The 17297-nt window shown below is 48.7% G+C and overlaps 1 protein-coding gene across 1 annotated transcript; it reads left to right on the forward strand.

The window, feature by feature from the left end:
• Nucleotides 1–262: 262 nt before the first annotated feature.
• On the forward strand, nucleotides 263–2632 carry C18H16orf82 (chromosome 18 C16orf82 homolog). Its single transcript, XM_004057385.5, has one exon. It carries the CDS (start codon nucleotides 278–280, stop codon nucleotides 929–931), a length of 654 nt encoding a protein of 217 aa, XP_004057433.4. The 5' UTR covers nucleotides 263–277; the 3' UTR covers nucleotides 932–2632.
• Nucleotides 2633–17297: the final 14665 nt, after the last annotated feature.

Raw genomic sequence — 17297 nt, forward strand, 5'->3', positions numbered from 1 at the left:
CCGGCCTGGATGACAAAGTGAGACTCCATCTCAAAAAACAAACAAACAAAAAATAAAAAATAAATAAAAATAAAAAAATGAAACACTCAGCAAGCAGGCAGAGACTTGGGAGAGAAGAAACTCGGCTCATAGGATCTCAGCTGGGACACACGCCTGAGGCCCCTGACCTAATGTCTGGCCATAGACTCCTCAGAAAGGCTCCAGAGAGGGTGACACCCACCCCCTCTGGCCGTGAGCCCCTTTCTGCCCCACTCCTACCCTCCAGGCCAGGCCACTGATGTCACTGGTGCCAGGACAGCATTGTTCTCCCTCCCACACCCACCTTCACCTTACAAGCCCCATCACCATGGGAACTGAGCCAGCCACTCAGAACACAGAGTTTTCAAAAGGCAGCCTTATATACGGAGTCACCTCTCCCCACAGAGGTCACAGCCAACATTCAGAGGCCTCCCAGGGCCCCCTCTCCCTGGATAAACCACTTCAGCTGCCCCCCATTTTTCTCGAGGGAGAAAAAGGGGAATCCTCTGTCCAGAATGAGCAGGAAGGAGAGCCAAGCCTACAGTCACCCAGCTTAGAGCTCCAGTCCCCTGCGTGGCCACGCCATGCAGGAGCGGCTCAGGAGCCCCTGAAAGTGTCCAGCAGCTACCTCAGTGACACCCAGAGCAGCGAGAGTCATGTTTCCAGCATGCAGCACCCCAGGCCAGAGGAGGGCAGCCATGCCAGCCTGAGCAGCGGGTACGCAGGGGACAAGGAGGGCAGCGACATCAGCTTGGTGGGCAGCCACCGGAGAGTGCGGCTGAACAGAAGGCTCAACACCCAGGCAGCCAGTAACCAAACCAGCCAGCTGGGCTCCACAGACCCTCCTAGCTCTCTAAAGAGCCGGCTGACTGGCCCCGCCCACAGCACCAAGCAGACTGGAGGGAAAGAGTGAGGCCAGCCTGCCGGGCAGCGGCAGCAGCAGCCCGTCCAGCGCCAGCTTCATCAGCTTGGGCAGCAGTGCCCTCACCTAACAGGTGAGCAGCGGGCTGCTGATTTCCACAGCCAGCCTTCCCTCCACCCAGGCCAGCAGCCATCAGAGCGTCGGGCTGGACGGCAGTGCCCAAAACAGGCAGAGCAGCCACACCAGTGTGCAGGAGGACAAGACGGGCGGCATCGTGAAAACCAGTGAGCAGGTCACCACAGGGGAGCAGCCTGCCCAGGTGTGCATGCCTTTGTGAGAATCCTCTCCAGCAGCCAGAGTCTCTCAGAAAACAGCACACAGGCCCAGCAAACACAGGCTGCACCCAGAATGGATATTCCCAAAACAAGTAGGAAAGGTGTTTTCAAAAGCACACACTGACTGTGTCGACCATCAGTAGGTAATCCCATTTGTAGCAACAAGCATCAGTGGGCAGGCCACATGTAGCAGGAAGGATCTATGCTGAGCACCGCCTATCCTGAGAACACAGTCAGTGAGGAGACTGTCTATACTGAGAACCACTGTTGCTAGGAAGAGCTGTAGTATCAAGATTCACCAATGCTGAGTCCACCTGTGTCAAAACAGCGAAGAGTAATGATATCAAGACTGTGAACTTCAGTGACAAGCCATCTATAACAAGATCCATCAATGGCAAAACCATCTGTAGTCAGCAGCATCCTGGTGGGACCCCCTGTACCAAAACTCATCACTGGCGACAGATGTTCTCGATGGCAAACGCTGACGATATTAAGAACTGTCACGAGTTAGAACCTTCCATGATGAAACCATCCTAAATGATGAATGCCATCTGTAACCAACACCAGCCACGATGAGCTCAGAAGAAACAAGCTGCAACCGTGGTTGGGACTGTCCATATCAAGAACCATCTGCAGCGAGGGCCATGCATGGAGAGCCACATCCACAGGAAACTTGGTTCTGGCCAAGCAGCACCACACTCTGTCCACCATTGTCACTGCCTGCAGAAGCACTAGCAAGACAGCCACGGTGCACACGGAGCACCTTCACGACTCTCAGCTCCCCCAAGGAGCCCAGACTAAGTGACTGTCACCAGAGAAGGATCATCAGGAGCGGCCAGGGATGCCCCCGGCACACAGGGACTAGGTCTAGCGAGAACATTAGAGGGCGGTGTAAAGGGAGCCCCATGCCTGGGCACCTGTAATCCCAACTACTTGGGAGGCACCATCCCAGAGAGCTCCAAGCGTCCTTTTTTTTTTTTTTTCCTTTGAGCGCTGTCTCTGGACATCTTCAGCCCAGAATCTTCTCAGGAGCAAAGGCTTCCTGATGCCTCATTCATGTCAAGAAAGGAGGCCAGGAGCCATCCTGTGTTCAGATGGCTGAGACAGTGACTACGATGGCAGGACAATGCCGTGAGAAGCACTTCATGGTGACAGAGCCCAACCCAGCCAGGAACGGCTGCGATGGGGAAGCTCTGGAGCATTTTGTGAGCACCGTCTCGGTGGATGGGAAAGCCGAAGTCTCTGCCCATCTCTTACTGGAGGCACTAAACACCCTCCCTGGGTTGACCTCACAGACATTGAAGTGAGTCTGCCCACAAAGGAAAAGAGGCCAGAGACTGTCGTGAAGACATCCACTAGGTACCAGAAGGAAAGCTGAGGGGGCAGCAAAGACAATAAAAGGTGTCTGGAGAAGTCATATGTGTATGGGTCTGTGTGTGCGTTCCCGGACGAGCTCACAGGAGGGGTGGGCCACAAACACACTAAAGAACCATGGAGAGAGTTGGGCATGGCTACTGACTCTGCCACTGCTGTGCTGGCCATCTGGGCAAAATATTTAAACTTTCAGAGCCTCAGTTTCCTCATCTGGAAAATGGGGACAGTAACCCCTATTTCATACATAGGATGGTTATGTGGATTACATGAAAATGTATATCAAGTACCCAGCAAGGGATAAGTACTAACGTAATGTATTTCTTTCCCTTTTCTTTTTTTTTTTTCCTTTTTATTTTTTAACTTTTAAGTTCAGGGGCACATGTACAGGATGTGCAGGTTTGTTACAGAGGTGAATGTGTGTCATGGGGGTTTGTTATACAGATTATTTTATAACAGGCATTAAGTGTAGTATCCATTAGTTATTTTTCCTGATCCTCTCCCTCCTCCCACTCCCCACCCTCCGACAGACCCCAGTGTGTGTTGTTCCCCTCTATGTGTCCATGTGTTCTCATCATTTAACTCCCACTTCTAAGTGAGAATATGCAGTATTTGGTTTTCTGTTCCTGCCTTAGTTTACTAAGGATAATGGCCTCCACCTCCATCCATGTCCCTGCAAAGGGCATGATCTCATTCTTTTTTATGGCTGCATAATATTCCATGGTGTATCATTTTTCTTGCTTATGGGTAAAATGGGCACAAAGGTTTCTGTCTTGCTTCACTCACAGGCACAGAAAGGCTAGTCACTGCTAATAATGGAGAAAAAGTTATTGACCAAAGCAAAGAAAAAAGAGCCACTGTATCTGCTGGGAGGTAAGATGTTTTGGCAGAGAGTTGTGGTTTGAGGAAGGAGTTGCTGGTTCTGGGTGTGAGGGTGCCACATGTCTGGTGTGGCGAGTCTCTGCTTCTCAAATATAAGCACCCCTTTTTAGAATATTCTCCCCCACTTTCCTCCAGACAAAGTCACTCAGCAAGGCCTGAGCACCCATGACCCAGGGCAGTCGAGAAAGGCCTCCCACCTCCACCCAAGAGCCTTAGTCATGTGGGGTAGCTACAATAAAATACGATAAACTGGGTAGCTTACAAACAGAAATTCATTGTTCACAGTTCTGGAAGCTGGGAAGTCCAAGATCAAGGTGCTAGTGGATTCGGTGTCTGGTGAGGGCCCAGCTGTGCTCCTAGACTGCCATCTTTTCACCATGCCCTCCCATGGTGGAAGGGGTGAGGGAGCTCTCTGGGGCCTCTTTTGTGAGGACACTAATCCCATTCACAGGGGCTCCACCCCCATGACCTGATCACCTCCTAAAGGCCCCAACTGTTCATACCATCAGCTTGAGGGAATAGATTTCAACATAGGAATTTTATGGGGACACAAAAGTTCAGTCCCTAACACCAAGGGAACCCCTGTGTTCTGTAGGCAGCTCTCGGGGAAGCTTGGCCACCTCATCTCCCCCCAACATAGCCCTTCCCTTCCCTAACAACCTCCCCCAGCTTCCCCATCTCAGAGGAGAAAGGAGAACACACAGAAGCGAAGTTATGGGCAGAGCGGTGTTGGGCACCTGCATGCTGGACCCCCTCAGCCTGGAGGCCATGGGCTCTTCAGACACAGCATGGCCAAAACTGAGTTGACCACCTTCCCCTGACTGCCTCTTTCATGTCCCTTCTCAGCAGATGGCACCATCAGGCTGCATTCGTCCAAGCCGGGACATCACGCCTGAGTCCTCCTCCCCCTGCCTCAGCCCAATGTCCCATCAATCCCTAAACACCCCTCCACCTCCACTGCTGACCCCCAGCCCGCCTTAGCCTCCCCCTAGAACAGTGGTTCTCAACCCCGGCTGTGCGTCAAGGTCACCGGGGGTGGAGGGGAGCATTTATAAAGCACAAGTGCACGACCTCCTCCCAGCAACTTGGCCTGTGCACCGGTCTTTAATAAAATTCCCCAGGTGATGAAAGTGTTCAGACCAGGACTGAGAGATGTCACTGACTTTGATCTCTTCCTCCTGGAATCCACTTTCAATCCCAGGGGTCAAAACCGACACCCCTGCAGGGCCAGGAAGGGAATAGAGAATGAGGAGGAAGCGGAGGTGGCAAATTGGGAAGCCCATGTCTTCTCTAAAGAGAGGCCAAAAATCCAGAATTCTGAGTAAAATCTCCTGGTTCTAAAATACTGGCCACAAATTCAAATTCTTTCAAAAAAATTATAAGACAAATAAAAACATTTCTAAAGGCAGGGTCAGACCCATGTGCCCAACGGCTTCTGCTTTTTTTTTTTTTTTTTTTTTTTTTTTTTTTGAGACAAAGTCTCACTCTGTTGTTCTGGCTGGAGTGCAGTGGTGTGATCTAGGCTCACTGCAACCTCTGCCTCCCAGGTTCAAGCAATTCTCCTGCCTCAGCCTCCCGAGTAGCTGGTAGCTGGGATTACAGGCACCTGCCACCACACTCAGCTAATTTTTGTATTTTTAGTAGAGATGGGGTTTCACCATGTTGGCCAGGCTGGTCTCAAACTCCTGACCACAGGTGATCCACCTGCCTCTGCCTCCCAAAGTGTTGGGATTAGAGGCGTGAGCCACTGTGCCTGACCTGGCTTCTGCTTCTAAACAGAGAACAGAGCCATCTCTCTGAAGCAAATATCTGCTTATATTCCTCGACTGCTTAAAAACTTCCAACATTTTCCCACCATCCAAAGCAGCATTGACACAGCATTCAAGGTCCTCCCCAAACAGACCCAAGCAAGTTTTCCCTGCCTCACTTCCTGCCACTTGCTCCCATGCACCATCTCAAACCTGATTTCAAACCTCTGTGCCCTTTGCACATGCTATTTCCTCTGCCTGGCATAATTTACACACAGTAAGATTCACCTCTTCGTGTACAGTTCTATGATTTTTTGTTTGTTTGTTTCTGAGACAGAGTCTCGCTCTGTCGCCCAGGCTGGAGTGTGGTGGCGTGATCTCACCTCACTGCAACCTCCACATCCCAGGTCCAAGCAATACTCTTGTCTCAGCCCCTCGAGTAGCTGGGATTACAGGCGCCCGCCACCATACCTGGCTTATTTTTGTGTTTTTAGTAGAGACGGGGTCTCACCATGTTGGCCAGTCTGGTCTCGAATTCCAGACCTCAGGTGATCCACCTGCCTCGGCCTCCCAAAGTGCTGGGATTACACGTGTCAGCCACTGTGCCCGGCCTAGGCCTATAATTCTTGACACACGCACACATACAGTCATGTATCCCCCACCACGATCAGAATACCAAACAGTTCCATCACTCCCCATAAATTCCCTTATGCCCCTCAGTAATAATCCTTCCTCCCATCTCTGCAACCATGGACCAGTTTTCTGACTCAGAATGTCATATACATGGACTCATCCAGTATAGACGGAGCCGCTTGAGCCTGGCTTTTTTCACTTAGCGTACATAATGCATCAGTGACTCACGCATATTGTTTACGTGCCTGGCTGTGTGGTGTTCCATAGTGTATCCATTCTCCAGCTGGAAGGCATTTGGGTTGTTTCCAGTTTGGGGAGATGATGAAGCTGCTGCAAACATTCACAAACAGGTTTTTGTGCAAGCAGATTTTTCATTTCATTTGGAGAAATACCTAGGAGTGCGAATTCTGGGTGGCGTGGTATGTTTAACTTTACAGGAAACTGCAGAATCACTTTCTAAAGTTGGCTGTAACGTTAGTTGCCTACACTATGTATTTGTCAGACTTCTGGTGTTTTTTGGGTTTTTTTGTTTGTTTCTTTTTCTTTTTTTCGAGATAGGGTCCTACTCTGTCACTCAGGCTGGAGTGCAGCAGTGCGATCACAGCTCACTGCAACCTCGAACTCCTGGACTCGGGCAATCCTCCCACCTTAGCCTCCCCAAGTAGCTAGGACTATAGGTGCATGCCTCCACATCTGGCTAATTTTGTATATTGTTTATTTTGTCTTCCTATGTTGCCCAGGCTAGTCTCAAACCCCTGGCTTCCAGCCATCTTACTGCCTGGGCCTCCCAAAGTGTTGAGACTACAGGTGTGAGCCACACACTTGGCTCTGGTTTTTGTTTTAACCATATATGATGGTGATTTGTATCAGTCTCCCTTTTACATAGAGAAACTGAGGCACAGAGAGGCTAACTCTGTGTAAGTGGCAGGGCTGGGATTTGAACCCAGGAAGCCTGGCCCCAGAGTCCATGATCTTAGCCATTATCATCTCTACCCTCCCTCTCTGCTTTGGGCATTTAAGGTCCCCAGCACACCCAGGGAATAGGCCACACCCAGACCCAGAGCCCCCAGTTAACCGTTTCCTGTCTCAGGCCAAGTGTAGTGGCTCTCACTGCCTGGTACATGAGGGTGTATGTGTCCGCCTCCCTGAGGGGTGGAGGCCCACTTCTGTGTCAGCAGCATCAGTGATTCCCAAATGAATGAATGAGTGAGCACATGAGTGAAGGATCAATAGCTGCATCAGAGGAAGAGAGCCGGGTCCTCCCGGGCTTGCTCTTCATTGGCTACAGCCCACTACCCCAAAACAAAGGTTAAACAATGCTCAGTGTGCACGCCGGCAAGCCCCAGGGCCTCTCTATCCTCCCCTGGCTGTGCACCCAGCAGATACATCTCAGCCTGGCTCTCTCCCATGGCAGCACAGAGGACCCAGCAAGAACTCGAAGTAAGTACCATTTTTCAAGCCGGCGTGGCGATTTTTTCTTTCCTGTCCACTAGCTTGGCGTTCGGGGTGGCAGGAGGGCTGGAATGATGGGTTGGCTGCAGGCACCCGCTCCTGAATTATTAACTGGGCTGGGGAGAGAGTTACTTATCAATGCTGTCCATCCAGAGGACCGCAGCAGCCTTGGACTTCAAACAGGCCTGGAGCAGGCAGGCAGGAAAGAGAGGGATTTGGCCGATGGATCTCCCATGCTTAATGAATCAGAGGCCTCTTCCCAAGTGCTCTCTTGGCCTCCATCGCCACCTGGGAAGGGGCTCATCTTTCATATTCTTCACACTGCAGTGCTTGATTTCTGTTGGATTCGGGTTCTTGACCTCTCCTCTTGTCCCCACTCCAAAACCAGTGGATGAAATAGATGGAGTCTGCCAAATACGGCCTATTGTGAGCCAGGAGCTTGCTGGCTATGCCAGGTTCTTTTTCAATGTCTCATCATGGCAGAGAAGCAGGAGGAGAGTATCTTGGGTTGAGTCTCCTAGAAGCAGAACCTGAGGTGGGGATTCTTGGGAGAGTTATTGAGGGAGGGTTCCCAGGAGAAGCGGGGGGAGGCAAGCAGGATGGGAAAGAAAAGGGGTTAAGCAATGGTGTGGTCTTGGCTGGACCCTGGCCTCAGCCTGATTCCACAGGATCTCTGGGGTGTGAATTGCACCACGTGATTCTACCTTCAGTCAAAAGAGACAGCCATTCGTGCCCTCATGCCCTGGGTGGAGGAACCATAACCTCCCAGGTAAAATGGCTCCCATCCAGCCAGGAGCAATTCTCTAGAGAAGGGGCAGCTGTGAGCCACTAGCAGCAATCCTGGCCAGGCAGTCCAAGGTAGCATGATGGCTCCACAAGATGATCAGGAACCCAGCTCCTTCCAACTCTCCATTCCACCATCCCGAGGATGAAGTCCTCTTCCGTGTAGTATAAAATGGCTGCCTAAGCTCCATCCGAGACATCTGTTTTCAAGACAAGCATGAGGAGGAAAAGGATAAGAAAATCTTGACTGTCCTTTTTTAGGGAGACATCCTAAAAGTCCCACACAACACAGGTATACCTAGCTATAAGGGAGGTAAGAAAAATTGGTCTTTATTCTAGGAAACAATGTGTAGGAATTAAAGTTGCCATTCTGTAACTAATAATGGAGGAAGAAATGGATACTGAGGGAGGCAATTACGGTATCTGCTATAAACACTGCTCCAATTCATTCTCCCACAGGATCTAAAGGGACTTTTTTAGCCTCTAATAAAATCACCCTTTTACATAAAACCTTTGGGGTAGCTAGCAAAAATGGCCCCAATACCCACCAACTCCTCCCATGAAGAGGAGTCTATTTCCCCATCCCTTGAATCTCAACCGATCTTGTGATTTGCTTTGACTAATAGAAAGTGGCAGAAGTGATGCTCTACAGTTAAGAGACCTTGCAGCTTCTGCTTCCACAGTCTTCCAACTCTGCAACCATTTTGAGAACAAGCCTGGGCCAGCCAGTTAAATGATGAAAAGCCACATGGAGAGAGACCCCAGTCCCACCCCCAAACTACCAACCTATTCCTGTCAAGGTCATCATAAACCAGCCAACCCAAATGATCCACCAGCTGACCATGGACAAATGGACAAAAACCAGTTAAGGTCAGCTGAGCATGACCCAGACCAGAAGAACCACCAATTGAGCCAAGCCCCAACTGCTGAACTACAGGCTCCTGAGCTAAATAAGAGGTGGTTGTTTTAAGCCACTGTGTTTTGGGATTTTTGTTACACAGCCAAAGCTGACTGATAAGGCTCTGATGGCCTTCCCTTGCTCTCAGGGTAAAAGAACAAAATTCTCACCATGACCACCAAGGTTCCAGCCTTCAGTGACTGCTATGATTTCGATATAGTTTGTTTATTCCCACCAAAGCTCATGTTGAAATTTGATCCCCTGTGTGGCAATGTTAAGAGGTGGGTCCAGGTGGGAGACGTTTTGGTCATGGGAGCAGATTCTTCATTAATGGCTTGGTGCTGCTCTCTGGTAGTAAGTGACTTCTTGCTCTGGCAAGACTGGATTAATTCCTGTGGGACTGGATCAGTTCCCTCAAGAGTAGGTTATTATAAAGCCAGGATGCCACTTAGGCTTTGTCTCTTCACACGTGTCTACTTCCCCTTTGACCTCCTCCACCATATTGTGAGGCAGCACAAAAGCCCTCACCAGAAGCCAGGGTCATGCCCTTGAACTCCCCAGCCTGCAGAATCGTAAGCTAAATTAATCACTTTTCTTTAGCCGTCTCAGGTTTTCTGTTATTGCATCACAAAATAACCTAAGACAATGGCCATTCTGGCCTCATCACAAACATGTTCCTTTCACTCTCTGCGGTTTCATTATCTCCTCAGACCCACTCACCCCAGAGCATTTGCACCAGCAGTTCACCTAGCTAGAATATGCTCTGCCGTCTTCACCTGGTTACTTCCTACTCTTCCTCAACTCAACTCTCATATCTCTCAGACTCAGACCTCAACTCCCATGTCCCTTCCCCCCAGATAGATCCAATCCCCCTGAATACATTCTCAGAGTACCACGACCCTCTCTCCCATAGCACTTCATTATAGTTATAACTTTACACTTATTGGTGTGATTCTTTTATTAAAACCTGCCTCTCTAAGGAGCCTTTAACTCTACAAGGGCAGGAACTGTGCCTCTTTTGCTCACTCTGTACCCCTAAAACACAGAATTGTGGCTTTTCACCATAGGGACATCATTGTGTCCCAAGCATCTGGAACCATGCCTTGCATACAGTAGATGCTCAATAAACACCTTTGAATGAATGAGCTGAATCTGAACGTTGCAAAGGCTATCCAATAGAGACTAGTCAAACCTTGATTGTAATGTTAGTTCTTAAAACACAAAAGATGATCAAATGAGAGCCAGTGGAAGTTGGAATTGTCACACACACACACGTACACACTCTAAGTTTAGCAACTTCATGACTTCCAAAGGTCATAAAATGACTGTTGACAGACTTAGCACTTGGGCTCACTAGAATTCCCTAGGGCCACCTGCTCTTAATGGATTGTCAGTTGTGGTTTGTGGAAACCTGCCCAGAATCTCTCTCTCTCTTTCTCTCTTTCTTTCTTTCTCTCTTTCTTTCTCTCTTCTTTCCTTCTTTCTCTCTTTCTTTCTCTCTTCTTTCCTTTCTTTCTCTTTCTTTCCTTCTTTTCTTTCTTTTTGAGACGGAGTCTCGCTCTGCCCCCAGGAGTGCAGTGGCGCAATCTCAGCTCACTGCAACCTCTACCTCCCAGATTCAAGCAATTCTCCTGCCTTAGCCTCCCAAGTATCTGGGACTACAGGTGTATGCCACCATGCCCAGCTAATTTTTTGTATTTTTAGTATAAACAGGGTTACACTGTGTTAGCCAGGATGGTCTCAATCTCCTGACCTTGTGATCTGCCTGCCTCAGCCTCCCAAAGTGCTGGGATTACAGGCATGAGCCACCACACGTGGCTCCTTTCTCCTTCTTTCTTTCTTTCTTTCTTTCTTTCTTTTCATGGTCTCACTCTTTCACCCAGGCTGGAGTACAGTAGCACAATCATAGCTCACTGCAACCTCTACCTCCCAGGCTGAAGTGATCCTCCCACACCAGCCTCCCAAGTAGCTGGGACTACAGGTGTCCACTACCACTCCCAGCTAATTTTTGTATTTTTTGTAGAGACTAGGTTTCGTCATGTTGCCCAGGCTGGTCTCGAACTACTGGACTCAAGCAATCCATCCACCTCAGCCTCCCAAAGTGCTGGGATTAGAGGCGTGAGCCATCATGCCCAGCCTTCTTTCTTTTTTTTAATAGAGACAGGGTCTCTCTCTGTCACCCAGGCTGGAGTGAAGTGGTGCAATCATAACTCACTGCAGCCTCAAACTCCAGTGCTCAAGCGATCCTCCCACTTCAGCGTCTAGAGTGGTTGGGACTTCAGGAATGCATCACCATGCACGGTTAATTTGTTTTTATTTTTTGTAGAGACAGGGTGTCCCGATGCTTCCCAGGCTGGTCTTGAACTCCTGGCCTCAAGCAATCCTCCTGCCCAAGCAGCTGGGATTACAGGCATGAGTGACTGTGCCCAAGTTTAGAATCTCTTTCCTTCTGGTGGAAACCTTTCACATACATATCACATTAACCACATTAACTGCATGAGCAAAGCATAGTCTTGTTCTAATCCTGGAATTCACAGTGGTCAAATAGAATAGACTTTGGGTTCAGAATCCCTGGGCACAATCTTGGATCTGCCACACAGTAGCTGTATGCCTTGGAACGTGTGTCTTAACCAACCTTTCTAAGCCTCAGTGTCATCATCTATAAAATGGGGAAGATAATAGTATCTCCTAGGGTTGTGAGGAGTAAACAAGATCATTTGTCCAAAATGCTTGACTCAATGCACATAGTAGACCTGCAACCAATGGCAGCCATTGTTACAGTGGATCCCAGACTGGCATGAATCTCCAGAGGGGCAGCTCATAGCTCAGGTTGTTAACTTGTCTTTCTGTCCCTTCCCCAACCCCCAGCCTCTAGCTTATGGCCTGGCACAAAGTGAAGGTCAATGAATCTTTGTTGAGTGAAGAAATGGGAACTTGAGAAATGAAGGAATTCAGCTCCTTCACTCATTCAGCATTCACTGAGTGTATAACCCTGTGCACTGTGTGCCAGATGGCAAGAACCAAATAAGAATTACAGTATCTCTGCCCTCAAGTTGCTTAAAGCCTGGGCCAGAAGTCCAAATGCATCAGCTCGTAAGAGATTTCACCTAAGGATCTAAACTGCTAGCTGACTGAGATCTGGAGACTCCCTTCCCGTTCCCCCTGGCAACAGAAGCTGGAGCTGAGCTCTCTTTCCCAACTACCTAATTTTTGTGTGTCCTGGAAGCCTTAGAGTTGCAACCCCGGCCTGGAGGAAGAAGAAGGTGGGTAATTAGGGCAGTAAGTGAGATCCTGCAGCTCCAGGAAGGACATGAGCACCAAGGGGAGGAGCATCTTACCAAGCCTGGGCAGAGAAGGGAGCAAAGAGGAGGGCAGGAAAGAGCAGAGACAGGCTCTGTTTCCACTCTGGACACACACAGTCATGATGGGTAGGTCAGTCCCTTTCCCTGGACTTTAGTTATCCCCAGAGGTGCATGAAGAGGTTTTAGTAGATCAACAGACTCTAAGCATTTTTTAAAGTATTGAGCCATCTCCCTACCACTGCCACAAATGAAAGCAGACCCAGACAGAAGCAGAGTTACCTGGGGGCAGGTGAGACTGGGAGCAGAGCCAATCACACCTCCACTCCCCACATGTGTTCCCCTCATGGAGCCCCAGGCCACCTCCCTGAGCTGCAGAGATCTAGGGAAACCCTTTGGAAAAGATGGCTCTGCCACTTGGCATTCTGAAACCACATTCCATCAGTCCCAACTGAGGCTCAAACCCAGATCCCAAAAACCCACAAGCACCCAGGCCCAAGCAGGCAACATGAGTGAGTGATGACCCCAGCCAGATAGACTCAGAAAAGCACCTTCAGTTGCATTCTTTCAACCTAGACACATTTGGTTTACATATTAAACTCTGCCTATTCTTTATTTCCACCAAGAAATATGCACTCTCCTTTTTGTCTTGAAATAGGTGGCTTTCTTGGTCTATCTTTCAATTTTCTGCTTTTGGTAGAGATGTGGACATCAAGAAATGGTTCGCTTTCCTCTTTGCTTTGTAGAAGAAAAATGGTGGTGTGAGGATGATGACAGACAGCAGCTGCCAGCAGCCTAAGGACAGGGAGGCAACAGGGAGTGGTGGGGACTGTGGTGAACTGGAACATGCAGGCTTTGTCAAAGGGGCAGCTACCACCCAGCACAGAAAGATACTATCAGTGTTGTCATGTCTGCTATTTCCAGGAAAGCAGAAATCTAGGCTCGTTATGAGAAATCTCCTGATTTTTAAGTAGTGATTATTGTAACAGTCAGCTTGGGTTGCTATAACAGCTAGGTGATTTAAATAAACAAAAGAAACTGATTTTCTCTCCATTCTAGAGGTGAGAAGTCCAAGATCAAGGTGCCAGCACAGCAGCGTTGGTCTCCGGTGAGGCCTCTTTGTTTTGGTTTGCAGAGGGTCACCTTCTCACTATGTCCTCATATGGTGGTGAGTTGAGGGGGAGAGAGAGAGAGAAAGAGCTTGAGAGTGCAAGTCCTCTGGTGTCTCTTCTTATAAGGACACTAACCCCATCATGAGGACAGCACCCTCATAACTCATCTAAATCTAATTACCTCCCTAAATCCCCCTCTCCAAATACCATCACATTCCTGGTTGGGCCTTCCACATAGGAATTCAGAGGGACTCAATTAGGTCCACAGCAATGATTATTTCCAACTTTTTTCCTAAACAAAACATTGTTTTGTTCCAGTAAAAGATATCTATAGGTCCAGATTCATCACAGGGGCTATGAGTTTGAGACCTAGTAAGTCTGGCCTGTGAAGCCAGTTCTCATGTAGACTATCTGTCTTCCTACCCCCAAACTGGTGAAATAAGTTTGAGCTGACAACTAGGAAAAGAGGTGAGTTGGGGTATTCTTCTTGGAAGCCTCCCACAAGCTCACTCTTGCTCTCTAGAGAAAATAGATGCGACGGATGAACGGAAACAAGAAAGCAGCTTGAGATTGGATGGACTTCAGAAACATGAAAAATGATGTTCTCGGAAAAGATGACATGCAATCAGTTTGAATAGGTTGAGAAAGGTTTAAACCAACGCCCTGGAGCTTTATACCAGAAAACAAGAACTACCAAGTTCTCCCTCCACACAACAGTTTCAGGATCTATCTAAAACAAATCCAGTGGTGTTACCAGCACCCTGCTTAATCCTTCAATGGCTCCCCATTGCCCTTGGGGTAAAGTCCAAATGCAAATACTTTAACTTGATTTTAAGGCATTGCAGGAGTCGGCCCCTTATCCAGGTCCTCCCACACATGCCCCAGGTCCCAGTACAGTCCCTTTTCCTTCTCTCTCTTCAGGGGCATTTTACACATTGTCCTCTCTACCTGTAACACTCTTCTTCTTCCCTTCTCTTCCAACTTGTCTCTCTCCATAGGACTCAATGCAAATGTCACTTCCCACAGGAAGCCCTCCCTGATTACACCCCAGGTTGAATTTAGGATCCTATTCTCTGCACTCTCACTGTACCACCTTCTTATCTCTACCTTTGTCCAAGTCACCCTGGATTGTAATTGTCCATGTCCTTCACCATTTTCTCCACTAGGGGAGACAATATCCCCAGTACTCAGCACAGAGCAGACAGGCAAGGAATGTGTGCTGAAGTCAGGAAGGAAGGAGGAGGTCTGAAAAACGGAATGGACCACCATATTACACTCTAGGGTACAGTTTTCCCTGGGAACCGAGGCCTCAGTGGCTGCTCAAGGTCCCTTCCGTCATTTGAATCTCAAAGAGTCGCAGTCAGTGACACTCAGAGGCAGGATTCCAACTCAGAGAGACTGAGTATCAATGACCACACAGCCACATGCAGGCAAAATGGTGATGAGAATTCAAATCAAAGCTCTGCTGTGTTGCCAGCTCTTCCTACTCCCCAGATCTCCCCTTCCCCATGGAGAAGTCAGGGAAACGTCGAGGTGACGGCGTGGTGGCAGTGATGGGGAGGACAGGCACAGAAGGTATTTTCTCTTCCAGGTCTTCGTGGGCATCGGCTCCATGAATTATTCATCAGGAAATCAGCTTGAGGTAGTGTCTTAGTCTTAATTTTCAATTCCCCTAATGCTGGCCGATTCTCTGCTGAAAACTTCTCAATTATTAATGTTTCTAAAACAATATTTGTTTTCTCTGCATCTAGCAACAAGCAGAGGCCTCATAGCTAGTGAACCCACTCTGAAATTCCCAGAGACAGGTTCAACTTGCTGAGGAGGCATTTCAAAGGGGTCAGGGATCTGTTCGGCTGCAGCAGCCAGACTGAGAACATCAGGTCCACACGGAGACAGGTACAGGGGTCCCCAGATCAGGAACCCCCAGGGCAGAAGAAACTATAATAATAGCAAAAGCAACTGCCATGTATACGTTCCATGCATGCAGTTTATTTTTACTTATTACTTATTTCTTAAAAAACTTTGTGGGTAAGACATATATTCCCATTTTACAGATGAGAAAAGCGAGACTCAGCAAGGTGAGATCTTAGATCATGGTTCCACAGCTCACAGAGAAACCACCTTTACAAAAATTGTATTAGTGAGAAAATTATGGCAGTGGGGGAGATCTGATGTTGTCAACCCCCTCATGCCTTTAGCCTTCAAGAGGCCAGACGTTTAGTTTATAGTTTAAATGATACTAGCCATTCCCCAGAACTCGACCGTCTTTATAAAGCTAATGAGAGACCACCAGGCCAGGAGGATAGAGAAATCTGAATTCTGTTAAGGTGTAGACATGAACGACTGCCAGCCATTATTCCGGACGTCACAAGATACACAACTTCCCAATTATTCCTGCAGAAAACGTCGCTATCGCAGAACCTATGATTGGCCTTTTGGGATTTTTTTTTTTTTCTGAGACAGAGTTTCGCTCTTGTTGCCCAGGCTGGGGTGCAAGGTGCAATCTCAGCTCACTGTAACCTCTGCCTCCCGGGTTCAAACGATTCTCCTGCCTCAGCCTCCCGAGTAGCTGGGATTACAGGCATGTGCCACCGTGCCAGGCTAATTTTGTATTTTTAGTAGAGACGGGGTTTCTCCATGTTGGTCAGGCTGGTCTCGAACTACCTCAAGTGATCGGCCCGCCTCGGTATGCTGCGACTCCCTAAGATTTCATCTCCATCCCAGCCAATCGGCAGTGGGCACCCACTGCATAGCCACCCCCACTTCTTCCCTCAAACTACCTCTGAAAAACCCCTAAACCAGGAACCTTCCAGGAGGTCGGTTTGAGTGATAACTCTGTCTCCCACGTGGTGTTGCTGGTCTCACATTAATTACACTCTTTCTCTACTGCAATGCTGTGAATTGATTTTGTTTGTGCAGAGGGCAGGAAGAACCCGTTGGGCGGTTACAATAGGTGAGAACAAGGCTTCGACTCACTTCCATTAATATATGACTCCAGGACCAGTACATTCTCCACCTTGACCCAGTGGTGTGGCCTGAAATTTCAGTTGCATCATGAGAGAGGTAAAGTAGATACAAGAAATCACTTTCTGGAAACGTATTATTCTCAAAGGGCATTTGGAGCAAGGCATTGACTGAGGGGAGATATGAATGAGACAAAATTCTGGGGGTGAGGGTGGTGGACCTCAGAGAAGCCTGGAGCCCCTGGGAGTGACTATTCTCCTTTATTATGGGGGGAAGGGGTAGAAGACAATCCCCTTAAGCGGTGACAAACACTTCTTTGTGCCGCCTGTAACACCCAGCCCCAATCATAGACAGATGGCACCGTGGTGGTGCTAGAGTCTGGCAGAATAAAACGACCCAGGCTTGTGAGTCAGACCATCCTGGGAAGGTGTCCCAGCTCAACCACCTCTGAGCCAGTCCCTTAAGCCCTCTGAGCCTCACTTTGCCATCTCTGTGAAATGGAGCAACACCAGCCCTGCCTCATCATCTGAGATAATGCCCGTGGCCAGCCTGGTACACAGTGAGAGGCCCACAAATGCCAGCCTGCCTTTCCCTTTGCTCAGCTGAGCCAGGGGCTGACATTTTCAGAAAAAGTCTTGCCAAAGCACAAGGAGAAGGGCAGAAAGGGAACAAACAGAGAAAATATCATTCTTTCTCAAGGCTGTTTCATTGCCACATAGTGGTGGCGGGTTTTCTACATTTTCTTTTTGCCTCATGTATCCCAGACTTGGAACCAAAGAAGCCAGCAATCCAGAAACACCACCAGGCACAGACAAAAAAGCACCAACAAAAGCTGGTTCTTTCCAGCCAAAGGAATAGGAAAAGGACAACCGGGCAAGATTGCAAGGAATAAAATCCACTCAAAATATCTGGGACAAAAGTAGTAGCTTCCCGTGAGAAC

The sequence above is a fragment of the Gorilla gorilla genome, chromosome 18, assembly GCF_029281585.2.
Source record: "Gorilla gorilla gorilla isolate KB3781 chromosome 18, NHGRI_mGorGor1-v2.1_pri, whole genome shotgun sequence".
Lineage (NCBI taxonomy): Eukaryota > Metazoa > Chordata > Mammalia > Primates > Hominidae > Gorilla > Gorilla gorilla.

What these genes read in the sequence shown, in the direction of transcription:
- C18H16orf82 (XM_004057385.5), top strand. Translation starts at nt 278, where the DNA reads ATGTCACTGGTGCCAGGACAGCATTGTTCTCCCTCCCACACCCACCTT.